The sequence below is a fragment of the Numenius arquata genome, chromosome 1 (assembly GCF_964106895.1).
Source record: "Numenius arquata chromosome 1, bNumArq3.hap1.1, whole genome shotgun sequence".
NCBI lineage: Eukaryota > Metazoa > Chordata > Aves > Charadriiformes > Scolopacidae > Numenius > Numenius arquata.
Genome location: NC_133576.1, coordinates 42,858,662 through 42,879,092, shown reverse-complemented (window position 1 = coordinate 42,879,092; position 20,431 = coordinate 42,858,662). Strand labels below are relative to the sequence as shown.

General features: G+C 41.4%; 1 protein-coding gene across 1 annotated transcript in view; it reads right to left on the bottom strand.

The window, feature by feature from the left end:
- IGSF5 (immunoglobulin superfamily member 5) overlaps positions 1-20,431 on the bottom strand; it is a 51,730-nt gene that overhangs the window by 27,356 nt on the left and 3,943 nt on the right. Inside the window, exons 2-7 of the mRNA XM_074168028.1 lie at positions 16,870-17,187; positions 15,523-15,831; positions 10,337-10,468; positions 9,797-9,821; positions 5,048-5,160; positions 2,962-3,038 (exon numbers count right to left, since the gene is read on the bottom strand). Of these exons, the coding sequence (XP_074024129.1) occupies positions 2,962-3,038; positions 5,048-5,160; positions 9,797-9,821; positions 10,337-10,468; positions 15,523-15,831; positions 16,870-17,187 (974 nt within the window). The remainder of the gene's footprint in view (positions 1-2,961; positions 3,039-5,047; positions 5,161-9,796; positions 9,822-10,336; positions 10,469-15,522; positions 15,832-16,869; positions 17,188-20,431) is intronic.

The following is a 20,431-nucleotide window of genomic DNA, read 5'->3' as shown; positions in this document are numbered from 1 at the left end:
TACAAAGTCCAGAAGAATAAAGATGAAAAGCCTTTGGGAATGTTTCCAGTACCCAGGCAGGGAAAGCCAAATGACAAACACAACTTTCTGTGCTCAGAAAATGCACTCAGGAAAGCAGGTGGTTTCTGAAGAAATTGTTTGATTCAGCACTAATCAGCTAACAGTTAAATGGCTTGCCATCTGATTTTTCCTACTTGACAAGAAATACATTATAATGAAAGAGCCTCATAATGTTTATTATGCAATATATTGGCAACAGCTGTGATTGAAATTTATTAAAATGCATCCATGTCAGAAAACCTCTATAATGCACTTAACAGGGAAGGTTACGAATGTAAATGAAAAACACAATTTTTTTTTGTCTGGAAAATGTTTTACTATGTTTGTATATTATCCCACAAACTTAAATCACGAACTGCAAATGCACAATTTAAGGTAAACCTTCATTCACCTGTACATGTATGCGCTCTTGTACATACAAGATAGGGCCATCACAATATACTGAGAAGCTCTTTTCAAACTGTGAAATAGTTCATTTTCACAAGCCATTTTTAGATTGCTAAATATTCCTCCAACATATTGAAAACAGTTACAAATTATTTTAACCTCTAGATTATCTCTTGATATTTTTCAAAAACATGCATGCAGTTACTGATGCAGCTAGAAGCTACTGTAGCATACTTGTACCAAATATTGTCCAGGGACAACTGATTTAACAGAAACGGTTCAACTTTATGCTGTATGCCTCTGATGCATTTCAATGTTTCCTTAGCCACTGGGCCGCAAGGGACCACCTAGGCCATCTAATTAGCATTTGACAAGGAGGGCTGCACCTACATTCATCTTTCAGTTTGAATCAGGAGCACGAACCCAACACTTGTGAACCCAGCCTCTTAATGGACCTTACTCACAACACACTCATTCTCACTCTGGAGCTGTCTGAGAGCACCCAAAGTGGATCCCTTTCAGATGACACCAAACGGCTTGATGCCCCCTCAGTGCACATCAACCATCAAGGAGCACCTAGTCAGTGGGAAATGACTACAGCTAACTGAAGTTATTGCCTTCCCCTGAAATGTGTATAGGGAGGGTACAGGGTCCTCACCACAATCTCTTTTGCTTCTTAGAGCAGACCATAATGTGCCACATGCCTTGTGCATGCAAACATAGCCAGTGCCTTATAATCCTGTTCATAAGCATATCAAACACTGAATGAAACTGTTGCTCAGGGTTATAGATCCACACTAAACCCTCAGCTGTTTTGTACGCACTTTTCAGCTTTGCTTTAATAGTATTTTGTTTGACAAGTAATTAATGTCAAACATAATAACTACCAGCCACAAGTACATCAGTATCATTGCTATTATTTTTACTGTTATTATTTTGATCATTGTTTTAATCATTGATTGAGTACATCCTAAATTTCATTGTGCTCCAAAAGAAATAGACACAGTCTGCCATGATTTATATGTAATGTCATCCCAAGACAGATTTCTGCTTTGTAGATGTTGAAACAACTCTTCAAAAATAAATGAGTTGTCACTGTGTTGAGGAGTGAACTCAGTACCACGTTACTGCTGCTTTCCCAAGAGAATATTGGCAAAACCCATCATGGAGGTGCTAAAAGTATTTCACAAATATGTGGCATAAATTAAGATCCACGTTGCTGTTGTACTAGAAGCTAAGAGAGCCCAGCACCACCCGTCAGAACAGAAGTAGCTGAGAACGGAAAAAGTAGAGGAATAAACACTGAGCTCTACTTCTTTACATGTTAGACGTGGAAAGGGGGCAAAGCTCTAGGGCAAACTGGATGTTAGCTGCGTGCTTCCCCTTCCATCATTTACTGCCCAGATACCAAAGGTCCCTAAGATCAGTGTAAAGTTTCTGATTGAATCAACTTCTGCAATGTGGAAGTGTAATTGGAAAATAAAATCAAGAAATGATCCTGAGAAAATGCACATGTATCTATTGTATCTGCACTGGATTTCATTTGCAAAGGAACTTCACACCCCACCTTCAACAGTGCCTTCATCTTATATCGACATCTCCTCCAGTCTGGAAATTGGGGAGAACAGTAGAAACATTGCAGATCTCCACTTTGGCAAAGGCACCTATCTAACAGCTGTGCAGAGTTATTACACGCCCAGAGCAAAGCAAACCTCCACATTCACATTATAATGGTTTAATGTATAATATGCACAGAGGTAAATTCTCAAAAGCCAAGCCAGAGTTACTCTGGCTGGCAATGCTGAAAGAATTAATTAATGGTAGTAAATGGGCTTGTGGAGAGAGAGAAGGAGACTTTTAATCCCAGGAATAAGGATGATGAAAAGACAACTGGCTTTACCTATGGGAAGTCTGTCCCAGCCAGGGCTACCCATCATGCTTGCCAGCAGAAAGGGCTAACTGACATTTGGAGAAGGAAAGAGGTGAAATGTGATGGAAAGGAAAGAGCAGGCACTGACTGAATGCCTCTCAGAGTTCAAGGAGCATCTGGATAATGCTCTTAGTCATATGGGTTAGTTTTAGGTAGTCCTGCAAGGAACAGGGATTTGGACTCAGTGATCCTTATGGGTCCCTCCCAACTTGAGATATTCTGATTGTATGAATATATGAGGGGAAGTCTGTGACTTCGTAACTTTAATCTGGGGAGGAAGATGTAGCAGGGTGTTGAGGGGAACAGATGTGACAAAACCTTTATTAGACACTTCTTCCAAACATCAGGGCTATTTTTCCCTCAACTCCCATCCTCCCCCCAAATCAATCTAAGTCTGAAGCTAACACTCAAGGCACTTATCCTTATAAATCAAACATTCAGGAATGCTGAAGGGACATTCTACTTACACTATTACAGCTGTAATTGACTTATAAATGTCTACCTCCACCCAAAATCTATATTTGGATAGAGTACGATACACACTGTGTGGAAAAAAAAGGTCAAGATTTCAGCATTACAATTACCTTTGGTACAGAACTGGTATGTAAATCTGCAGCAGGAACAGTGATCTTTGAAGACACTAGGGAATAAGAGGGAATTCCTGTAACAAGAATATGCAAGATTATTTTTATTTGGTGTCCACCATGGCATGAACATGGCACAAGCCATGCAGGAATACAGCTAACTATGATTTAATATTGTGAGCCAAACTCTAGCTAACTTGTTGGGCTAACATAGCAAGGGTTTTTTTAGTGGGGGGGAGCTTGCAGGGGTGACTTCTATGAGAAGACACCAGGAGCTGCCTCCATGTCAGACAGAGCCAGTTCCAGCTGGTCCCAAGATGGTCCTGCTGCTGGCCAAAGTCAGCTGAGTCTGTCAGCGACACTGACAGCACCTCTGTGATGACGTATTTAAGAAAGGGTAAAAGTGCTGTGCAACAGGACCTGGGAAAGAGGAATAAGAAAATGTGAGAGAAACAGCCCTGCAGTCACCAAGGCCAGTAAAGAAGGGAGGTGAGGATGTGCTCCAGGTGCCAGAGCAAAGATTCCCCCACGGGCTGTGGAGAAGACCATGGTGATGCAGGTTATCTGTCACCCTGCAGCCCATGGAGGACCATAGTGGAGCAGATATCCACCCTGCAGCCTTTGGAGGACCCCATGTGACAGCAGGTGGATGTGCCCTGAGGGAAGCTACAGCCTGTGGAGAGCCCACACGGCAGCAGGCTCCTGGCTGGAGCTGTGGCCCCATGGAGAAGAAACCATGCAAGGGCAGGTTTTCTGGCAGGAACTGTGATCCCGTGAGGGACCCACACTGGAGCACTCCATTTCTGAAGGACTGCACCATGGAAAAGACCCATGCCAGAACAGTTCTTGAAGAACTGCAGCCCATGGGAAGGAACCCCATTGGAGAAGTTGGCAAAGTATTGCATCTCCTGTGAGAAGAACCCACGCTGGAACAGGGGAAGAGTGTCAGGAGGAATGAGCAGCAGAAACGATGTGTTATGGACTGAACACAGCCCCCATTATCCATCCCCCTGCGTTGCTTGTGGGCAGGAGGTACATGAGCTAGGAGGGAAGTTAAGCCTTGGGAGAAGTGGGGGTGGGGGAGGTGTTTTAGTTTTGTTTTTCTTTCTCACTATCTTGTTCTGTTATTAATTGGCAATAAATCAAATTAATCTTCCCCAAGTAGAGTCTGCTTTGCCTGTGGCAGCAATTGGTGAGTGATCTCCCCCTCCTTATCTTGACCCATGAGCTTTTCCATCTAATTTCTTCCCGTCCTGTTGAAAAGGGGGAGTGATAGAGCAACTTGGTGAGCACTTGGTAGCCAGCCAAGGTCAACCCAGCACACTAATGAATATGAAAGGACCCCATCTAGGACCCAGTAGAATCAATTTGTCCAGGTTTACTTAGTTCTCCTTTTATTTTTTTCTAACTGCTACATTTTACAATACCGCATGCTCTTCAAATCTTTCCACCACACTTATTTCACAATTTATTTGTTAGAGAGAAAAGGATGTATGCCTGGATTATAGACTGCACGATAATTTTATGTCATTAAGTGTTTGATTAAACGTTTTGATAATAATGTGGTTATAAATGCAAGTGGTGGGTAACGATTTGGTGGAGATTTACATTTGCTTTTGAAGAGTCTTTGTGCGTAAGGACTAGAATTTATAATGCCTTAGTCATTTATCAGTAAAATCATAGTTCACTAACTGCCTTTTATTTCCTTTCCTATTTTTTTTTTCTTTTTGGTGGTGGTGGTAGATTTTTTCGTTTTAAGAGACCAACTGCAAAATATTGTCTAAATTTACTATTGTATGGGAATCCAGTACTCCCGCCTTTGGCCCCAGAAGATATTTCAAAGAACAAAGGCATTTAAAAAAACCAAACCCAGGACTAAAACTAAATTCAACTGCAAAGAACTTTGATGCTTTCTCAATACTTTTGAAGGACTTCTGAAGATCCAAAATGTTCTGAAGAGGTTCAGGCCGAGCACAAGTCCTTCTAGAAAGTATTGTGAAATCTTGTAATGTAATTGCTTGACATGTCCAAAATGCCTATGTTGAGAAGCAGTTTGACACTATGTAATTCAAGGGCTTAGACTCACTTGGAATGCGTTCTGTGTTCCACGGTTCCTCTGGAATGTATCCCTGATTTTCACTACCATGCCTTTGCATGTTTTTCAAATCGCCATCTGGTTTTTTCTCAGCTGAAACTTTTCTGGAAACAAAAAGGTCTGTCATTAGAACTTCATTATGATATAAGAACTCTTGGGTATTGTATGTCTTTGTATGTCTTACTTCAATAAAAATAGGTGCAAAACATATCTGGGCCTTACAAGTAATTAGCTGGTACAAGTCTTGTCCCATATAAGCACTACCTCTGAAATTCTGTTTAGAAAGTTTCCATCAGCTGCATTATCAGAAAGCAGGAAAATAAAATGAGCAACCTTCAAAGAGTGAAGACTGTTCCAGATCATAGGTTTGGTAGGAAATTCATTTTGATCTGAATAATAATAATTCTGAATTACAAGACATTCAGTGGCCCAATAATGGAACACCATCTAAGTCACTTATGATAGCTCATAATTTTTGTGATTTGAGCCCCTCTCCCACCTGAAAAAACATAGAATCATAGAATGGTTAGAGTTGGAAAGGACCTTGAAGGTCATTGAGTACCAACCCCTCTGCCATGGACAGGGACACCTCCCACTAGAGCAGGTTGCTCAAAGCCGCATCCGACCTGGCCTTTAACACCTCCAGGGATGGAGCATCCACAACTTCTCTGGGCAACCTGTTCCAGTGTCTCACCACTCTCAGAGTAAAAAATTTCCTCCTAATACCTAATCTAAATCTATCCTCTTTCAGTTTAAAACCATCACCCATCATCCTTTTGCCACACTGCCTAATAAAGAGTCTCTCCCCATGTTTCCTGAAGGCCCCCTTTAGGTACTGGATGGCCACATGTTATCCCACATCACCACAGTTAGCTCCCAGGTGATTCATTCACTCCAAAGTTAATCTTTCACTTTGATATTTACTTTACAAGTGAGCATAGCCACAACGAAGTTGACAGAACTTCCTTGGTTAAAGTTACACATCTCTGAATTTGCAGAACAGTGACCTGCATAGCTGCACAGCTAGAAAGGAGTGCCTTGTTACTCAAAACTCTTTTGCTAGAAGAGATGCTACTATTCATCTGCTCCTACCGTGGACTCCTCTCCAGGATAGTCCCAGGTCCATCTGGGAAGCCTAGGTTTCTGATGTGGTAAGCGCAAACTGATGGCAGGACTATGACAACCCAGGGATTTGTAGGAGAAGGGGGAGATATTCTCAGTTAGCAATATTTGTAGAAACTGCTGCATTTACTTTTTATCTTTAGTAGGAATTACTTTGCAGGCCCATAGAGCTTCAGATGAGCCCTACTCATGCACACATAAATCTGATGTGCCAGCTGTGACTATGTGGCTTTTTTAGGAGATAAACATGTTAGATACCACTAAGAAACCTGTTATGGTTGCTAGAAGACGAGCAATTGTTTAGGAATACCACCTCCACAGGTTATATGATACTGTACTGTCTTTTTTATCTGATCCTGAGATCTTAACAAACTCAGTGTAGTAGCCAAATTGAAAGCAGCTACAAAAAAAAGTGTGGGAGGTACAGAAATATAGCCAACCAAGTCAAAAATAAATGTGGGAAGTAACACAATATATCTTTGGTCTCACCACTTCTTTAATACCACTACAACACAGCTTCCAAAATCTGGACAACCAGCATTATTTTTTCTGCAGGTAGGTTCCCCCCAAGCAAAAAAAACACCGAACCTACAAAATCTGTGATTGTAAATAATTCCTGTGATTTCAGTGTTGTTTATAGACGCTAAAACTGCAGAACTGTCAGCACTGAGTTTCTAAGTCCAAGCTGAGCCATAGAGGCTGGACTCATCCGAGTGCTTAAGTATTTGCTTAAGCCTTTGCTTAACTTTCAAAGTGTAAGCAATGTTTACGAAGTCAGTACGACAGCTCATGTTTGATGGGAAAATAGGAACTTTACTGTACTGACATCTAAACCACACATTCTGTTTTGAAGATATAATTGTATTTGTCCAGACTAGATTCAAAGACATAGGGCAAAAGTAATGTTATGCCCTATCCTGGACCTGTTCAGGTTGTCTGAAAGAAAGCTGTGTGCAGACTGACATTGGCAAGACAGGGTCCTGGACCCGGCTGTACCAGTCCCCACCGCTGGGCAGGTGTACTCCTGCATGTTCAATTGATTTTGCCTTAGCAGGGTTGACCCTTGCAGAGGGCTTCTGGCAGAACGAAGCAAAAAGGCTTTGTAGCGCTTTGTTCATAGCAAAAACAATATGCAATTTGTACCTCCCATCCCCTGCTCATGTAATCCTGTGCTATTTATATAGTTGCAGTTGGTAAAATGATCAATTTAGCATTACAAAGTCAGAAATCACGTGGAAGTTTACTGGTATGGCATGGCATAATTAGCACCATTTCCTCAGGAGAAAATAGTGTTTACCTAATTTCATTATTTCGTTTTGTATCAATAGTGCTGTATAAATGGAAATCTGTCAAGACCTTCACACAATTTCCCCACAAGAGGCCGTTAATGAAGCTAGGTATTAGTGAAGTGCGAGGCCAGGTGGTGTAACATTTTGTAAACTCATTAAGAGATGGGGAATTAAAAGCCCCACAAGCATAGGCAGAATATGAATTTACAATACTCCCTAGGAGCTTAGAGAAAGTAACTCCAAATAACACCACCGACATTGCTATCACAGCCACACTGGCACTGATAAATAGCATTTTAATGCTGATAACCATCAGCTCATGATTTTTAACATTTTCCAACTCGATGCAATAACGTACCAACCAACAGCTTCATACTCAAGGTGCGTCTGATAATCGCTTGATTAGGCGTTGACACTCATCATCGGGGCAGCTTTATTTATTTAACTAATTTTTACCAGTCTAACGAATAGCGAATCTTAAAAGAGTCGGGGAAAGGGTCTAATTTGCCTGCCAATCTCTCTCAATTAGCTTGCGGCACAGTTTTCCGGCCGGAAGGTCCGGGGATTCCCCTACTCATTGCCTCCCTCCCCGCGGCCGGCAGCCCCATCAGCGCTGCTGGGCTCGCAGTGACCCCCTGTGGCGGCGCGGGCAATCGCCCGGCAGGCTGCGGGCAACCAGCCCGGTGCCAAGCAGGGCTCCCTCCCTGCCTACCCCTCGGCACCTGGGGGTACAGCCGGTGTTTGCTTTGCCCGACAGCTTCAGTAGGAGTGTGTTTTCAGTTTGTCCTTTCTGTGCTTGTCGAGTCAGAGAGGCAGCGTGCGCAGGATTTTCATAGAATCATAAAATTGTTCTGGTTGGAAGAGACCTTTAAGAACATCAAGCCCAACCGTTAACCTAGCACTGTGAAGTCCACCGCCAAATCACGTCCCCTAAGCACCACATCTACATGTCTTTTAAATACCTCCAGGGACAGTCACTCAACCACTTCCCTGGGCAGCCTGTTCCAATGCTTGATAACCCTTTCAGTGAAGAAAGTTTTCCTAATATCCAACCTGAACCTCCCCTGGTGCAACTTGAGACCATTTCCTCTTGTCCTATCATCTGTGATTTGGGAGAAGAGACCGACCCCCACCTCGCTACAATCTCCTTTCAGGTTGGTGCAGAGAGCAATAAGGTCTCCCCTCAGCCTCCTTTTCTCCAGGCTGAACAACACCAGCTCCCTCAGCTGCTCCTCATAAGACTTGCCCTCTAAATCCTTTACCAGCTGTGTTGCCCTTCTCTGAACACACTCCAACACCTCAATGTCCCTCCAGTATTGAGAGGTCCAAAAGCAAACACAGTATTTGAGGTGGGGCCTCACCGGTGCCGAGGTCACTTCTCTAGTCCTGCTGGCCACACTGTTTCTGATACAGGACAGGATTTTGATTCTTTTCACAGAATCACAGAACATTTTTGGTTGGATGGGACCTTTGAGATCATTGAGTCCAACCAACAAAAAAAAAAAAAAAAAATATCCCAGAACACCAAACACCAAAACCAAACCAAAACAAACACCCACAACCCCACACCACACCACCCACAAACAGACAAAAACCAACAATCTCGGGCAGTGGAGCATGCCCTGAAGTGCCATGTCTACATGCTTCTTAAATACCTCCAGGGATGGCGACTCCACCACCTCCCTGGGCAGGCTGTTCCAGTGCCTGACCACTCTCTCAGTAAAGTAATTCTTCCTGGTATCTAATCTAAACCTCCCCTGCTGCAACTTCAGACCATTTCCTCTGGTCCTGCCATTATTCCCTTGGGAGAAGAGGCCAACACCCACCTCACTACAACCTCCTTTCAGGTAGTTGTAGAGGGCAATGAGGTACCCCCTCAGCCTCCTCTTCTCCAAACTAAACATGCCCAGTTCCCTCAGCCTCTCCTCATATGACTTGTTCTCTAGACCCCTCACCAGCTTGGTGGCTCTCCTCTGGACACGCTCCAGCAGCTCAATGTCCTTCCTGTAGTGAGGGGCCCAGAACTGAACACAGTACTCGAGGTGAGGCCTCAGTTTTTACCCAGTTTATTGTGGAAACAAGAGTTCCCAACCTGCTGTGAGCTGTGGCCCTTGCTTTTTGCCCCTAAGTTCAGTCTCCCCTGCATACTGGCCCTCCTTCCCCTGCTGTGCATACAGAAATGGGCAAGGTCACACAGCAAGGCAGTACCCACACATCCTGGGAGTGCCGGACAGTGGGGCATGGAAACTGGCACGTTCTTCTCACCATCCTGCAGCAGCCTGAAAGAGTTCAGTTAAAAGGAAAAATTCTCCCACCTCATCCAGCTTACCTTATTTCAGTTTGATACGTAGATTCTGGGGGGAAAAAAAAAAAAAAAGAAAAAAAGAATGCCTTTAAAATGCAGGAAAATAAAATGTGACCTGCTAGAGAGCTCCTCTTAGAGGATGCACTGTGTTCCAGCTACCACATGGGCATCTCTCCTCCCTGTTTGCAAAACTGTGTGAGACCCCTGTAGAACACCTCACACAGAAACTGGAAATTAGGCACACAACACTGAAAGTATGCTTCAACAAAGAATCTCAGCATAGGAACTAAACATCATTGAAAGTTAATGTACTCCTGAAAAACATGACCCCCTTGTAGTTAATGTGAACGGCTGACACTGATTACTTTGGAACCAATTTATAAGAGAAACAGCAAGATGAAAGTAAGGAGCATCTTACCCAGGTCATGGTTAAGAGCAGGATCTGTCTGCTCACACTTCAGCTTACAGGCCTTTGCACAGCACCAGAGCTGGCACAACTAGGAGATTTATATCTAATTGAAGATACATTTTTAACATATAGACCAATTGTGAAGGTCCACTTACCTTTTTTCTTTAGACAACAGCAGCGTACGACAACCGCAATAATAATAATCAGAAGAATAATACCAACAAGTGAAAGCACAACTGCAAGTACAATAACCCACGTGCTTCTGCTGTCTTCACTGTAAGCATTTTCTGTTAAATTAAATGGAGAAACATTGCACTATCAGACCCTCAAAACATTCTTTTCGGAATACACACCTTTTCTGTGAGAAGGTATTAACAGCTTGTTGATTATTTAACAAGGCGTCTGTGTTTTCCAAATGTATTTATGGATGATGCCCAAGAATTTAAAATGTTCCTGAATGCATATTCTTCATTGCAATTGTAACTTTTCCCACAGCTACTTCTCTTCTGAAAAACACAGGGTTGGAATCTTCCAATCTAAACTTTATTTTGTAGATATGCTGGGCCTCCCAACATCCTTTGGGGATATTTGGGGTTAGGGACAGGGGTTAAGATTTGATTTAAATGCCTATACTGCAGATACCAATTGTCTTGCCTAGCTGCTCGTCAGTTGAAAGAAAATAGCTATTTGGGGTCACAATTCATACACAGCTCTGAAGAAGTGTCCGTTTCTCCCCACAGACCACAGCAATAGTTTTAGGTGACCATTACAGATCAAGATCTCTAGCCTGCAGATATGATTTTCTGATGAATCTCATCTTGAGATTTCTTTCACTGATTTCAGCAGGTGTTTGATTTTGGTAGGGAATCTGTTACCCACTTAAAGAGCAGAGAAATGAAAAACCTGTAAAGAGTAGCACTGTTTGGGAATATGCAGCTACTAAGCCATCTTCATTACTGACTTTCTCACGTAACTTATTCCTTTGTCTTTGCTGTAATCTACAGAATTAAATGAGGTGACTTAAAGATGATTTAGTGTCTTGCTGAAATGGGTTGCTATGACCAAAGAGTTTTTCTACAGAGCTCCCACATGCACAGAATTTTAAAAATATGTCGTATTTCTCATGTAGGTGGACACAGAAGAAAGGTGTTGGTTCTGATTGTCACGTCATCCTGCCCTTTGGTTTTGATCAAGTATTTCAGAAGCACCTCTAATCTGGCTACCCTTTGAAAAACAGCCCCAAAATAATTTTGACAGATTTTTAGAAACAAGCTTCCCATCCAAATTACAGGTGTGAGACACATCCAAACTTGACAAAACCCATTCTGTCGCACTGGGTTTATGATTGTCATTTTCTCATTAGAGGTCCCAGTTAATGACTGCGTGGCCACATTTAGCTGACAGTCTCTGGAAAAGATACTGCAGCAATGTGCTGTGCTGTGCAGTGTCAGGGCTATTCACCTGATATGTGAACCAGAGTACCTGCTGGTTTTCCTATGGCAGGGAATAAAGTAAATCCTTCCTTTCTACAACTTTGCCTGGGCATCTGTTTGGGGTTTGGAAGTTTCAGGCTGCAAAGACACAGGACCAGAGCCTCCTACAAAGCTTGCACCTCTGTTAAAAGTCTGCATTCTCCAAAGCTCAGATCATTATGATCAAGCAATTTGCTCCAGTCTTCTCTAATCCTAATGCTCAATCAGCATGTTTTGAATTTCTTCTGACTATTAGAGAAAACAAGCACTCAGTAACTTGCAAACTAGTAGTTAATTCTATAGGCTTTAATCAGTTGTGATTACAATTGATTACAAACTTTTTCATAATATTTTTATCTAGAAGAACTGCAACAAATATCTCTATTTTATCATATGTTGTTCCATAAAGCATGCCACAGGGTTTCAAGATGCCTAAAATACGAAGGACAGCTGTTTAGCTGTAGGGGAAAGCTTAACCTCAGTGTGAAGGGAGGGGCTAAACACACCTGCACTGGCCCATACCTCCAGGCTGATGGCCACACCAAGGTATTTCACTCCCTGTCAGGTTCAGGTTACATGCCAAAAGTTCTATGAAGCTGAAGTGAGGACAGGATACAACACAAACACACCTAGCACTTCAGCATTGTGGTTTCTCCTCAGGTTTGGAGGATCCAGAAGGAAACTGGAGCTGGGACCAGCAGGTATGAATGTAGAAGCTACCAGCTCAACATGCAAATAGGGGTGCAAGAGAGGGCCCTAAGGCATGACGGCATTAAATGCCTTTTACCCTCCTTATTAAATCCATGTAAAGTTACATGAGATGCTTAGTGTGGACAAAACCACTTCCTCATTCTATAGGGCCCATCCTCTGCTGCTCTTCAGACCTCTGGCTCCTCCCAAAGCTTCCCAAAAATTAACTTGGGCTAAGTATCTGCAGAAAAGAGGATTTTCCCTTGCACATTCTGGTGACCAAGGAGAAATGAGAGACTGGAAAAAGCTGCATGTAACTTCTTAGACACTCTGGAACTTTCTGGCTAACTTGAAAAGGAAGGTCAGGTTCATGGCAGATTCCCTATCTTTATCTTCTGCAGGTCAAAGGCCACATGAAGTCAACACTGAAGCCGAAGAGAGCTTGCGCCCAGATAAGGGACTCTGCCATAGACTCTATTTCCCACTAACAGCTCTGTGAATGCATCTGCTAGGATAACTCCATAGGAGTTCCCAAATGCAGGGCTCAGCCGAACACCACTGAGAGGGAGGTAACTCTGGACGAGAAATCACTGACATAAAAATGCATCACGTTGTATGGAAAGGTCTAAGATTAAGACTGATCTAGAGATGTTGGAAAGTAGGACATTTGTTTACCAGGAGATGGCTGGCTGAAGAGGGCTCAGATTTTTGGTTGCAGTTCTTGTGAATAGATAGGTATTGCTTGTGAGGAACATGGAGGAATTCGATTTCTCAAGCTTTTAAGTGAGGGCTGAAATTGATATTACAGTAGTTCTGAGAAGGACTCCTTAGATGTTTGAAGTTAGTCATATTCCTTCCTGACAACAGCTAGCTAAGGCTGAGTCTGTATATAAAAAGTCAGATAAGCTCTGAGATTTCCAGTGTCATATATGCATTATATATGTTCCTCAGTCATAAATGCCATGTCTTTATTTCATTCTAATAATTTAAAGTCTTCATGTTCTCATATCCTGACAAATTTTGGGTGTCTGCTGCTGCACAATGATTTTTCCAAAGAGAAATGAATGATGGTCCTATACAATCACTAATTATACACTAATTGTGCTTCATGACATCTGTTTTTCTCTTCTTCTGATTTACAATGAGTAGCTATGGAAACTGAGGGTGGATACCTCAGTGCTTCACAAATGAGTAGGCAGTGTAATTTATTAATTTCCTCAGGATAGTTCTGTTTTGCTTAGTCAGTAATTAGAATCAATGTGAATACAAAAAAGTCCTATTAAGAATGGTGAAATGACCTTTTTCGACTGTATTAAAGAAGCAAGTACTTCTGAAAAAGGCTTTCTAATAATGACTCATACTTAAAATAAAAGGCACAGTTACTCAACCTCCTCAGTTGTTTTATGTCGAAACTTCTATACCAAACCCCTCATCAATCCACTATAAGCATGTCTTTGTATGTGCTGTGTTCACCCATTACAGGAGAAGAAACAGTTCATCAAGGGAAGCTTTAAGCAGGATTATAGAAGTTCATGATGCTCACCATATCATAAAAAGAAACGTAGATTCAAGGACCTGCTCTATGCAGAAAACAGCTGGGGATGCACTGCAAAAAACTCCATATAATCTATGCATTTCCCATTCCACAGGATAAGGGATAAATAATAAAAGGGATGTCACTGTAAGGTGAACTCTGTCACCACAGGAGGCAGCATACCTATACCCAGTAACCTCAGCTCCCTGCCATGCAATTAGTGCTTCAAGTTTAGTTTGTCTTGAGACTCCTCCACCCGACAGTTGAGACACTTGGCTAGTCCCAACAGAGGAATGGTTTGGTACTGTCTCCCTCATCTACACTAAACACTGCTAAGCAACAGGAAGATACTTCCTTTTACTTGCTTCTATTGTGTTACAGTTTGGAAAAGAAAAACATTTTTCACAGGATTCTGTTGGATTGTGAGGCAGATCTGTAGTTCATAGTCCCACTTGCTTTGTTTCCACAGACCAGATAAAATCATCCTTTTCCTGATGAACCTCCTCGTATGGTGAATGTGTTAAATTACAGAATTTTATTTTCATAGGATGTCAGTGAGGCCAAAGATCAGCAGCATTACAGAAAATGCTGACAACCTTAGCAAAAATATTTAGGGTTATCAAAGGTCTTACTAACTGTTTTTGAGAGATTTGTCCAACATCCATGCTTGGATTAAAGCAAGCATGAATTTCCTAAAATTCTTGAATTCCTAGGAATTTCTTGAATTTCCTAAAATAAAAGGCAATAAAAAGCAACCAAATGCACTGTCCAAAGAATTCTACATATGTTGATGCAGGACATTTTTTACCTTCCTCTAAGATGTGAAAGAGACCATGCCAGGAAGAGGAAAGCAAGCCCAGTGCCTCTTTTATTTAACTAGACTATGGGATAAGGCCCATGAATATGCAGCTTCTCTTGATGACCTGATTTTTGTTCTGTAAAAAGATCTTCTTATAGCAGATTGGTGATAGGTATATGGTATAGAAGTTCCTACTTGTAAATGCTACCATCTGCAATTAGCTACCAGCCTCCATGCAGCCCTGGGGACGCTACCACCATGCTACAACAGCTCCATCATATATGGTCACTGCTCATATGGAGAACTTTCTATTTGCACCTGAAGTGCTAGTACAGAATCTATTCTGGGTTGTGTGAAGAAACTGGGAGTAAAATCCAGGGGTTTTTTTCAAGTAAATGAAAAAACCAGCATTGAATATTAAGGAGAATTATTTCACATGAGGCTTTGAGTAAATGAGGTCTAACAAATTATGTTAACATGGTAGGCATGGCCTAATCAAGAATATTTAAGATCTAAATTCATTAGATGTTTACTTGATAAGGAGCAAAGGCCAGTTTTCTCAGCAGTGAATCCATGTAAGGAGTCAGTGGCAGATGTACTGCTTCATTTGTCTTGTTCAGTCCTAAGTGTGGTTCATTAGACTTGTACCAGTCCTCTCACATATGTGAATTTAACCCTACCTATGTATCAGGTTGTGACTACTCAGTCTGAATTCTATCACATTTGCACATCCCATAGCATTTCATTTTAAAATAAGACTTTTCAAAAGAAAAAGGACAGTTCTGAGTATAGGCAGTACAGTACAGGCACTACAGTATAGGCAAAGTACAACAAACATTCACTTACCTAAAGTAGAGTTGACAAAAATACAAGTTACAGTTGCATTCTGGGGGTTAGGAAGTGCTTCTATGTCAGCTAAACAAGTCAAAATCTCAGTGTCCGTAAGAGTCAAAGTAAGGATGCTCAGGACATCATGGAGGCCATTAGGTCCTTGACTTTGCTGGGTAACATACTTCGATTTATCAATGAAAGAATCATTTGTCATCCAGGTAATGTCTGGAGCTGGAGCCCATCCCAAGGCTTCACAAACAATTTCAACTGTTTGGTTCTCTTTTACTGTTAAGGTGCTATTTTTGATGGATAAAGATCCATTAACTGTAGGAGGGAAAAGATGTTTTGTTCCTTTAGAATATTTGGCTGCATTGCTTTTCTGCTGATAGCTTTAAAATTTATCTTGCTACCCAGAAATAGCTCTACCTTGAGATATGAAGCCAAACCCAATCATTATGAACACAGATATACCATATGCATGATATAATCATGCAGATATTGCAATTTCATGGACACATTGTCCAGTATGTCTAAAGCATTAGTCTCAGCTTTCAGTACCTTTCTAATAAAAAGCAGGAAATTATACTTTTTAGCTATCCTAATATATTTCCAGCTGAAGGACAACATAATGAAATAACAGCATTTCTCTCTAAGCTTTAAGTATGCTCGGGTTTTATCAGGAAACGTTTATGGGTAGATGATGATATGTTTAATGTTCTCATTGCATGAAGCACCTCTTTGACAAATGGATAGTGTCTGGTGGTTAGATCTTGCTTTACTGGCTGCAGTCTGTCACCTCTGATGCTTCAGAGAGGAAGAAGAGGTCTCATATACAGGGGCTTGATGCACAGGAACTTCTTGTTCCATGGAAATGGTAGCTTGCAGCAGCAATCATATGAAGAGTGTCACCTGGTGTCTCAAGGGCCTTATGTCTACACACCATTAAATCAAACTCAAATAAGCTGGATACAGACTCATTCCTGAGTCAGAAAGCAGGAGGGAGATCTTCCCTAAAGACAGCAGAAAGTCCATGTACACAGGTGTGCACAGGGGTAATCCACACTGTTTCTAATAAAAAGATAATTTTTGACTGACTGCTTGTGGGTCTGATACGGCCTTCAGGCACTTCAATGCAATCCAATAAAGAACACGAAAAAACAAGGGCAGTTATAACCTTTGTCAATGGCACTCAATGTGACTCTGAAACCTGCTTTGACAGTAAAATTAAGACAAGGAGGACAGGAGGCAAACGATGGCAAATGAGAGCATGTACTCCTTCACAGGGATAATTTGAGCAATTTCTCAGAGGATTCCTTTAAGCGCAGTAAAATAAAATAGCTTTTTACTGGTGGCTATACACACCTTGAACAGAAAGAAATGCAAATTTGCTGTTAGCTTGCTGGACGCTGCACTCAATTTTTCCAGAGTCACTCAGCTGGGTGTTGTGGATGATCAGCTCTGAGGTAAACCCATTGCTACTTGTATAATTTTGTGAGGTGAAGCGGTCTGATGTTTCAAAAGGTCCTTGAGAACTGGAGACAGTGAGGACAGGACTTCCATTGGACAACCAAATGAGAATTACCCATCCTTCCGACACAGTGCAATTAAACCGGGCTTCTGAACCAGCAAGGACTGTTGCATTAGTAGGGCCATTTATAATAGAGTAACAAAAGGCAAGACCTGGAAGGAATAAAAAACACAGTCTGTAAATACAAATACAACACCACCACCAAAGGCCTTTGACTTAATTTTTCCTGTCAACAGTTTAAGGCTAAAAAGTTAGGCACCCTGGTTCAAGTAGCATTATTTACTATGAGCACTGGGGTATTAAGCGCTTATCAGGAAAGACATTTATCAGGAAGGGCTGTTGATTCAACTGAGCTGCACTTCACCTCTGACAGTCGTCAGTACCTGATACTTTCAGGAAAAGATTCTTGTCTCATTTTCTATAATGCCTGTCAGTTGAAGATATGTATGGTGAATTGAAATTGCAACGGAGTAATATTAATCCCGCAGCAGTAAACAATGCTGCATTGTTATAATGGATTCCCAAACCGATCATTACAAAGCCAAGAAGTACAAGTTTATATAAATTAAAAGATGTTAACCAGATCAGAGATGGAGATGTACAATCTAGTCTTTCATTTCCAGCTCAGAGTAAAAGGTTTGCTTTAAAGATGCATTTCATTTTTGATCTCTCCTCCTCCCACTCCAAAATCACCTAACTTTCTCTCTTCAGCAATTCACTAAACAGCTGACTTATCATTTTGCTGAAAGAAAAAAGTTCCACTTTTAAATAGGAAATTAGATGAGTCCTCTAGACTTTAAATAAATAAAGAAGTATGTAACTGGTCCCTTTTCCATACCTCAGATTGCCACTGATTTTCTGCAGTCCCAGCATATATCCTTACATCCTTTCCCCAATTCATCTGCCTCTTCCCTTATTTCTCATGCATACATTACATATATCCTTCTGCACCTTCTCAAGCTTTCTGTTAGCGAGAGCTGCTGTAATTCATAAGTTTTTCTTCTTAAAAGGTACTATGAATTTTGGCTACTATTTGTCAGAACTGAAGCTCTGTTTTCCTTTCCTCCTCAACAGACGCAGGGCCCCCCATGGCCCTCAGAGGAATGAATGTGCAGCTGTTGCCCAGGCAGATGGTGGATCCCCTGTGCGTGGGAAGGCAGAAGCACTTGCTTCTACGAAGCAGAAAGTGAAGGAAGGATGAAGGCAGAGACCTTTTCTTTTTTCCAAAGCAGCAGCTGTGACTTCAGTCCCTGAAATAGCCTGGGGAAATAGGTGCAATTTTGAAGCTGGGCAAATCTTAAACTATTTCTCAGAGACAGAGCATCAGATACCCTAGTCTTCCTGAGAGACAAAATTTCAAACTGTAAGAACAACCCAGATTATTTGGTTGATGTCTTAGGGAACAGGAGTTGAGAGAGCAGTGTTGTGTGAAATTTGGAATCTGCTTCTTTGTGTCTTTGTTCTTTGTGAATCCCTTTGTATTTTGGCTCAGTTCCCCAGAGCATGCTATGCCCATGTGAAGTAGAGCAAAGGCGGAGGTACTATCAATGCCTTTCAAGGAGGAGTAGTTGACCAAATGGCCATCAAGTAATTCAGATTGGAAGTGACTTCAGGAGGTCTCCAATCCAACCCCCTTGATAAAGTGGAATCAGTTCTGAGGTTGGACCTGGTTGTTCACAGCTTTATCCGGTCAGGACTTGAATACCTCCAAGGACAGAGAGTGCACAGCTTCTCTGGGCAACCTGCTCCACTGCCTGACTCTTCTCATGAAGAAAAAGCTTTTCCTTTTGTCCACTCTGAACCTCTCTTGTTTCAACATATGCCTGTTGTCTCTTGTCCTATTGCCATTCACCACTGTGAAGAGCCTGGGGAGAATATGCTGTATTGTTTCACTCAAAAGAGATGTTTCATAGTTGTATAAATTGAACCAGAACACAATCTCAGTCACGGTGTTGCAACCAGACCCTCAGTGAAAGCACCCAGGGCACAGGGTCTGTAATCTCATTGCTCCAATGTCAACATCATTTTCTAATTCCCAGCTCACGTTTAATCCTAGGCAGTGTATATCTAACCAGGTTTGTGCCAAGAATTGTTCTTTAATATAAATAGCTCCTCTCTTTCCTCCCACCCGCTGCATAGGTTTACAGACAAGAGCCTTTTCATTCTTTGTTTTGCAGGATTATACAAACTTAGCTCTCCCTGGTCCTTTGTATGATTGACTCTGAGTTCTCTCGTGTTTACAAAAACGTTTACAAAAATTTTCCACCTTCCTGGGTTATGTTACCTCTGCCATGCACCTCATTCTCCAACATACATCTGTGTGTGAACAATAAAACATTGAACAAAAAGCAAACTTAACTTCTACTGATAGTTAATAAAGCCAGATAAGATACAGTACAGCGTATTTCTGTTCAACTTAAATCTTCCAGTAGCATTTATTCAAAGCTCTCTTCAGACTTGTAAAGGTGAACTGAAATGCTTTAAAACATGAAACAGCTCAAGGATGAACTCAGTAATCAAATCTATGTGCATACCCTAATACATTGCTTTATAAACAGTTAATCCAACAAAATGCCTAAAAGCCATTTCATCTCTTTTCTATTTGTCACTTTCTGAATGTTAGGGAGTGGCCACATGTCTGTGGATGGCATCATTTACAGAGCTATGAGTTTTCTAATGAACATGCACCAATGAAGTGCATTCTAGTGAGACCATTTATCACATAATATGGCCCTCTTCCCTGATATTCAACATCCAGTTGTCATGATTTCTATTCATAACTTATATTACCAGGGTTGAGACACCATCCTAAGCTCAAATATGACTTTGAATTATCTGTTTTTTCTTGACTCATATTGTAGACAGCCTTTGCAATACTACTCCCTGTACCTCTATGCTGTCTATAACATATTCATGTGCTGAATTTTTTTATTTTTACACTTTATTTGAATTCTTCTGGACTGCTTGAAGTGGACATAAACAGCTACAATGATGATAGACACAGCCATGAACAAATTTCCTTAGATTTAACACCAAAATGCATTTACTTGCTCATGAAACAGGAGCTGCAGTACTCATCCATACTACCCCTCTTAAAGCAAACTGATCTCTGCATTTGTAACTTACTTCGATGCCTGTGGAAACACTTTACTTTCTTTAGGAGCCGTGGTTTGCCATGACTCTGAATAAATGATGTGACTTTTAGTACACTGCTGGCTGTTAATTAATCATTTGCTGTGAGATCATGTCTGTGAGTTCCATTATAGTCTTGAAATTTATCCCTAAACATAAATAATCAGTGATCATCAGCTTTAAAAATACATGGCTAATATTGCCTTTGTTTTCTTCAGACAGTCAGGACAATATAGAGAGGTAGGTATGAGTTATTCCTTCATT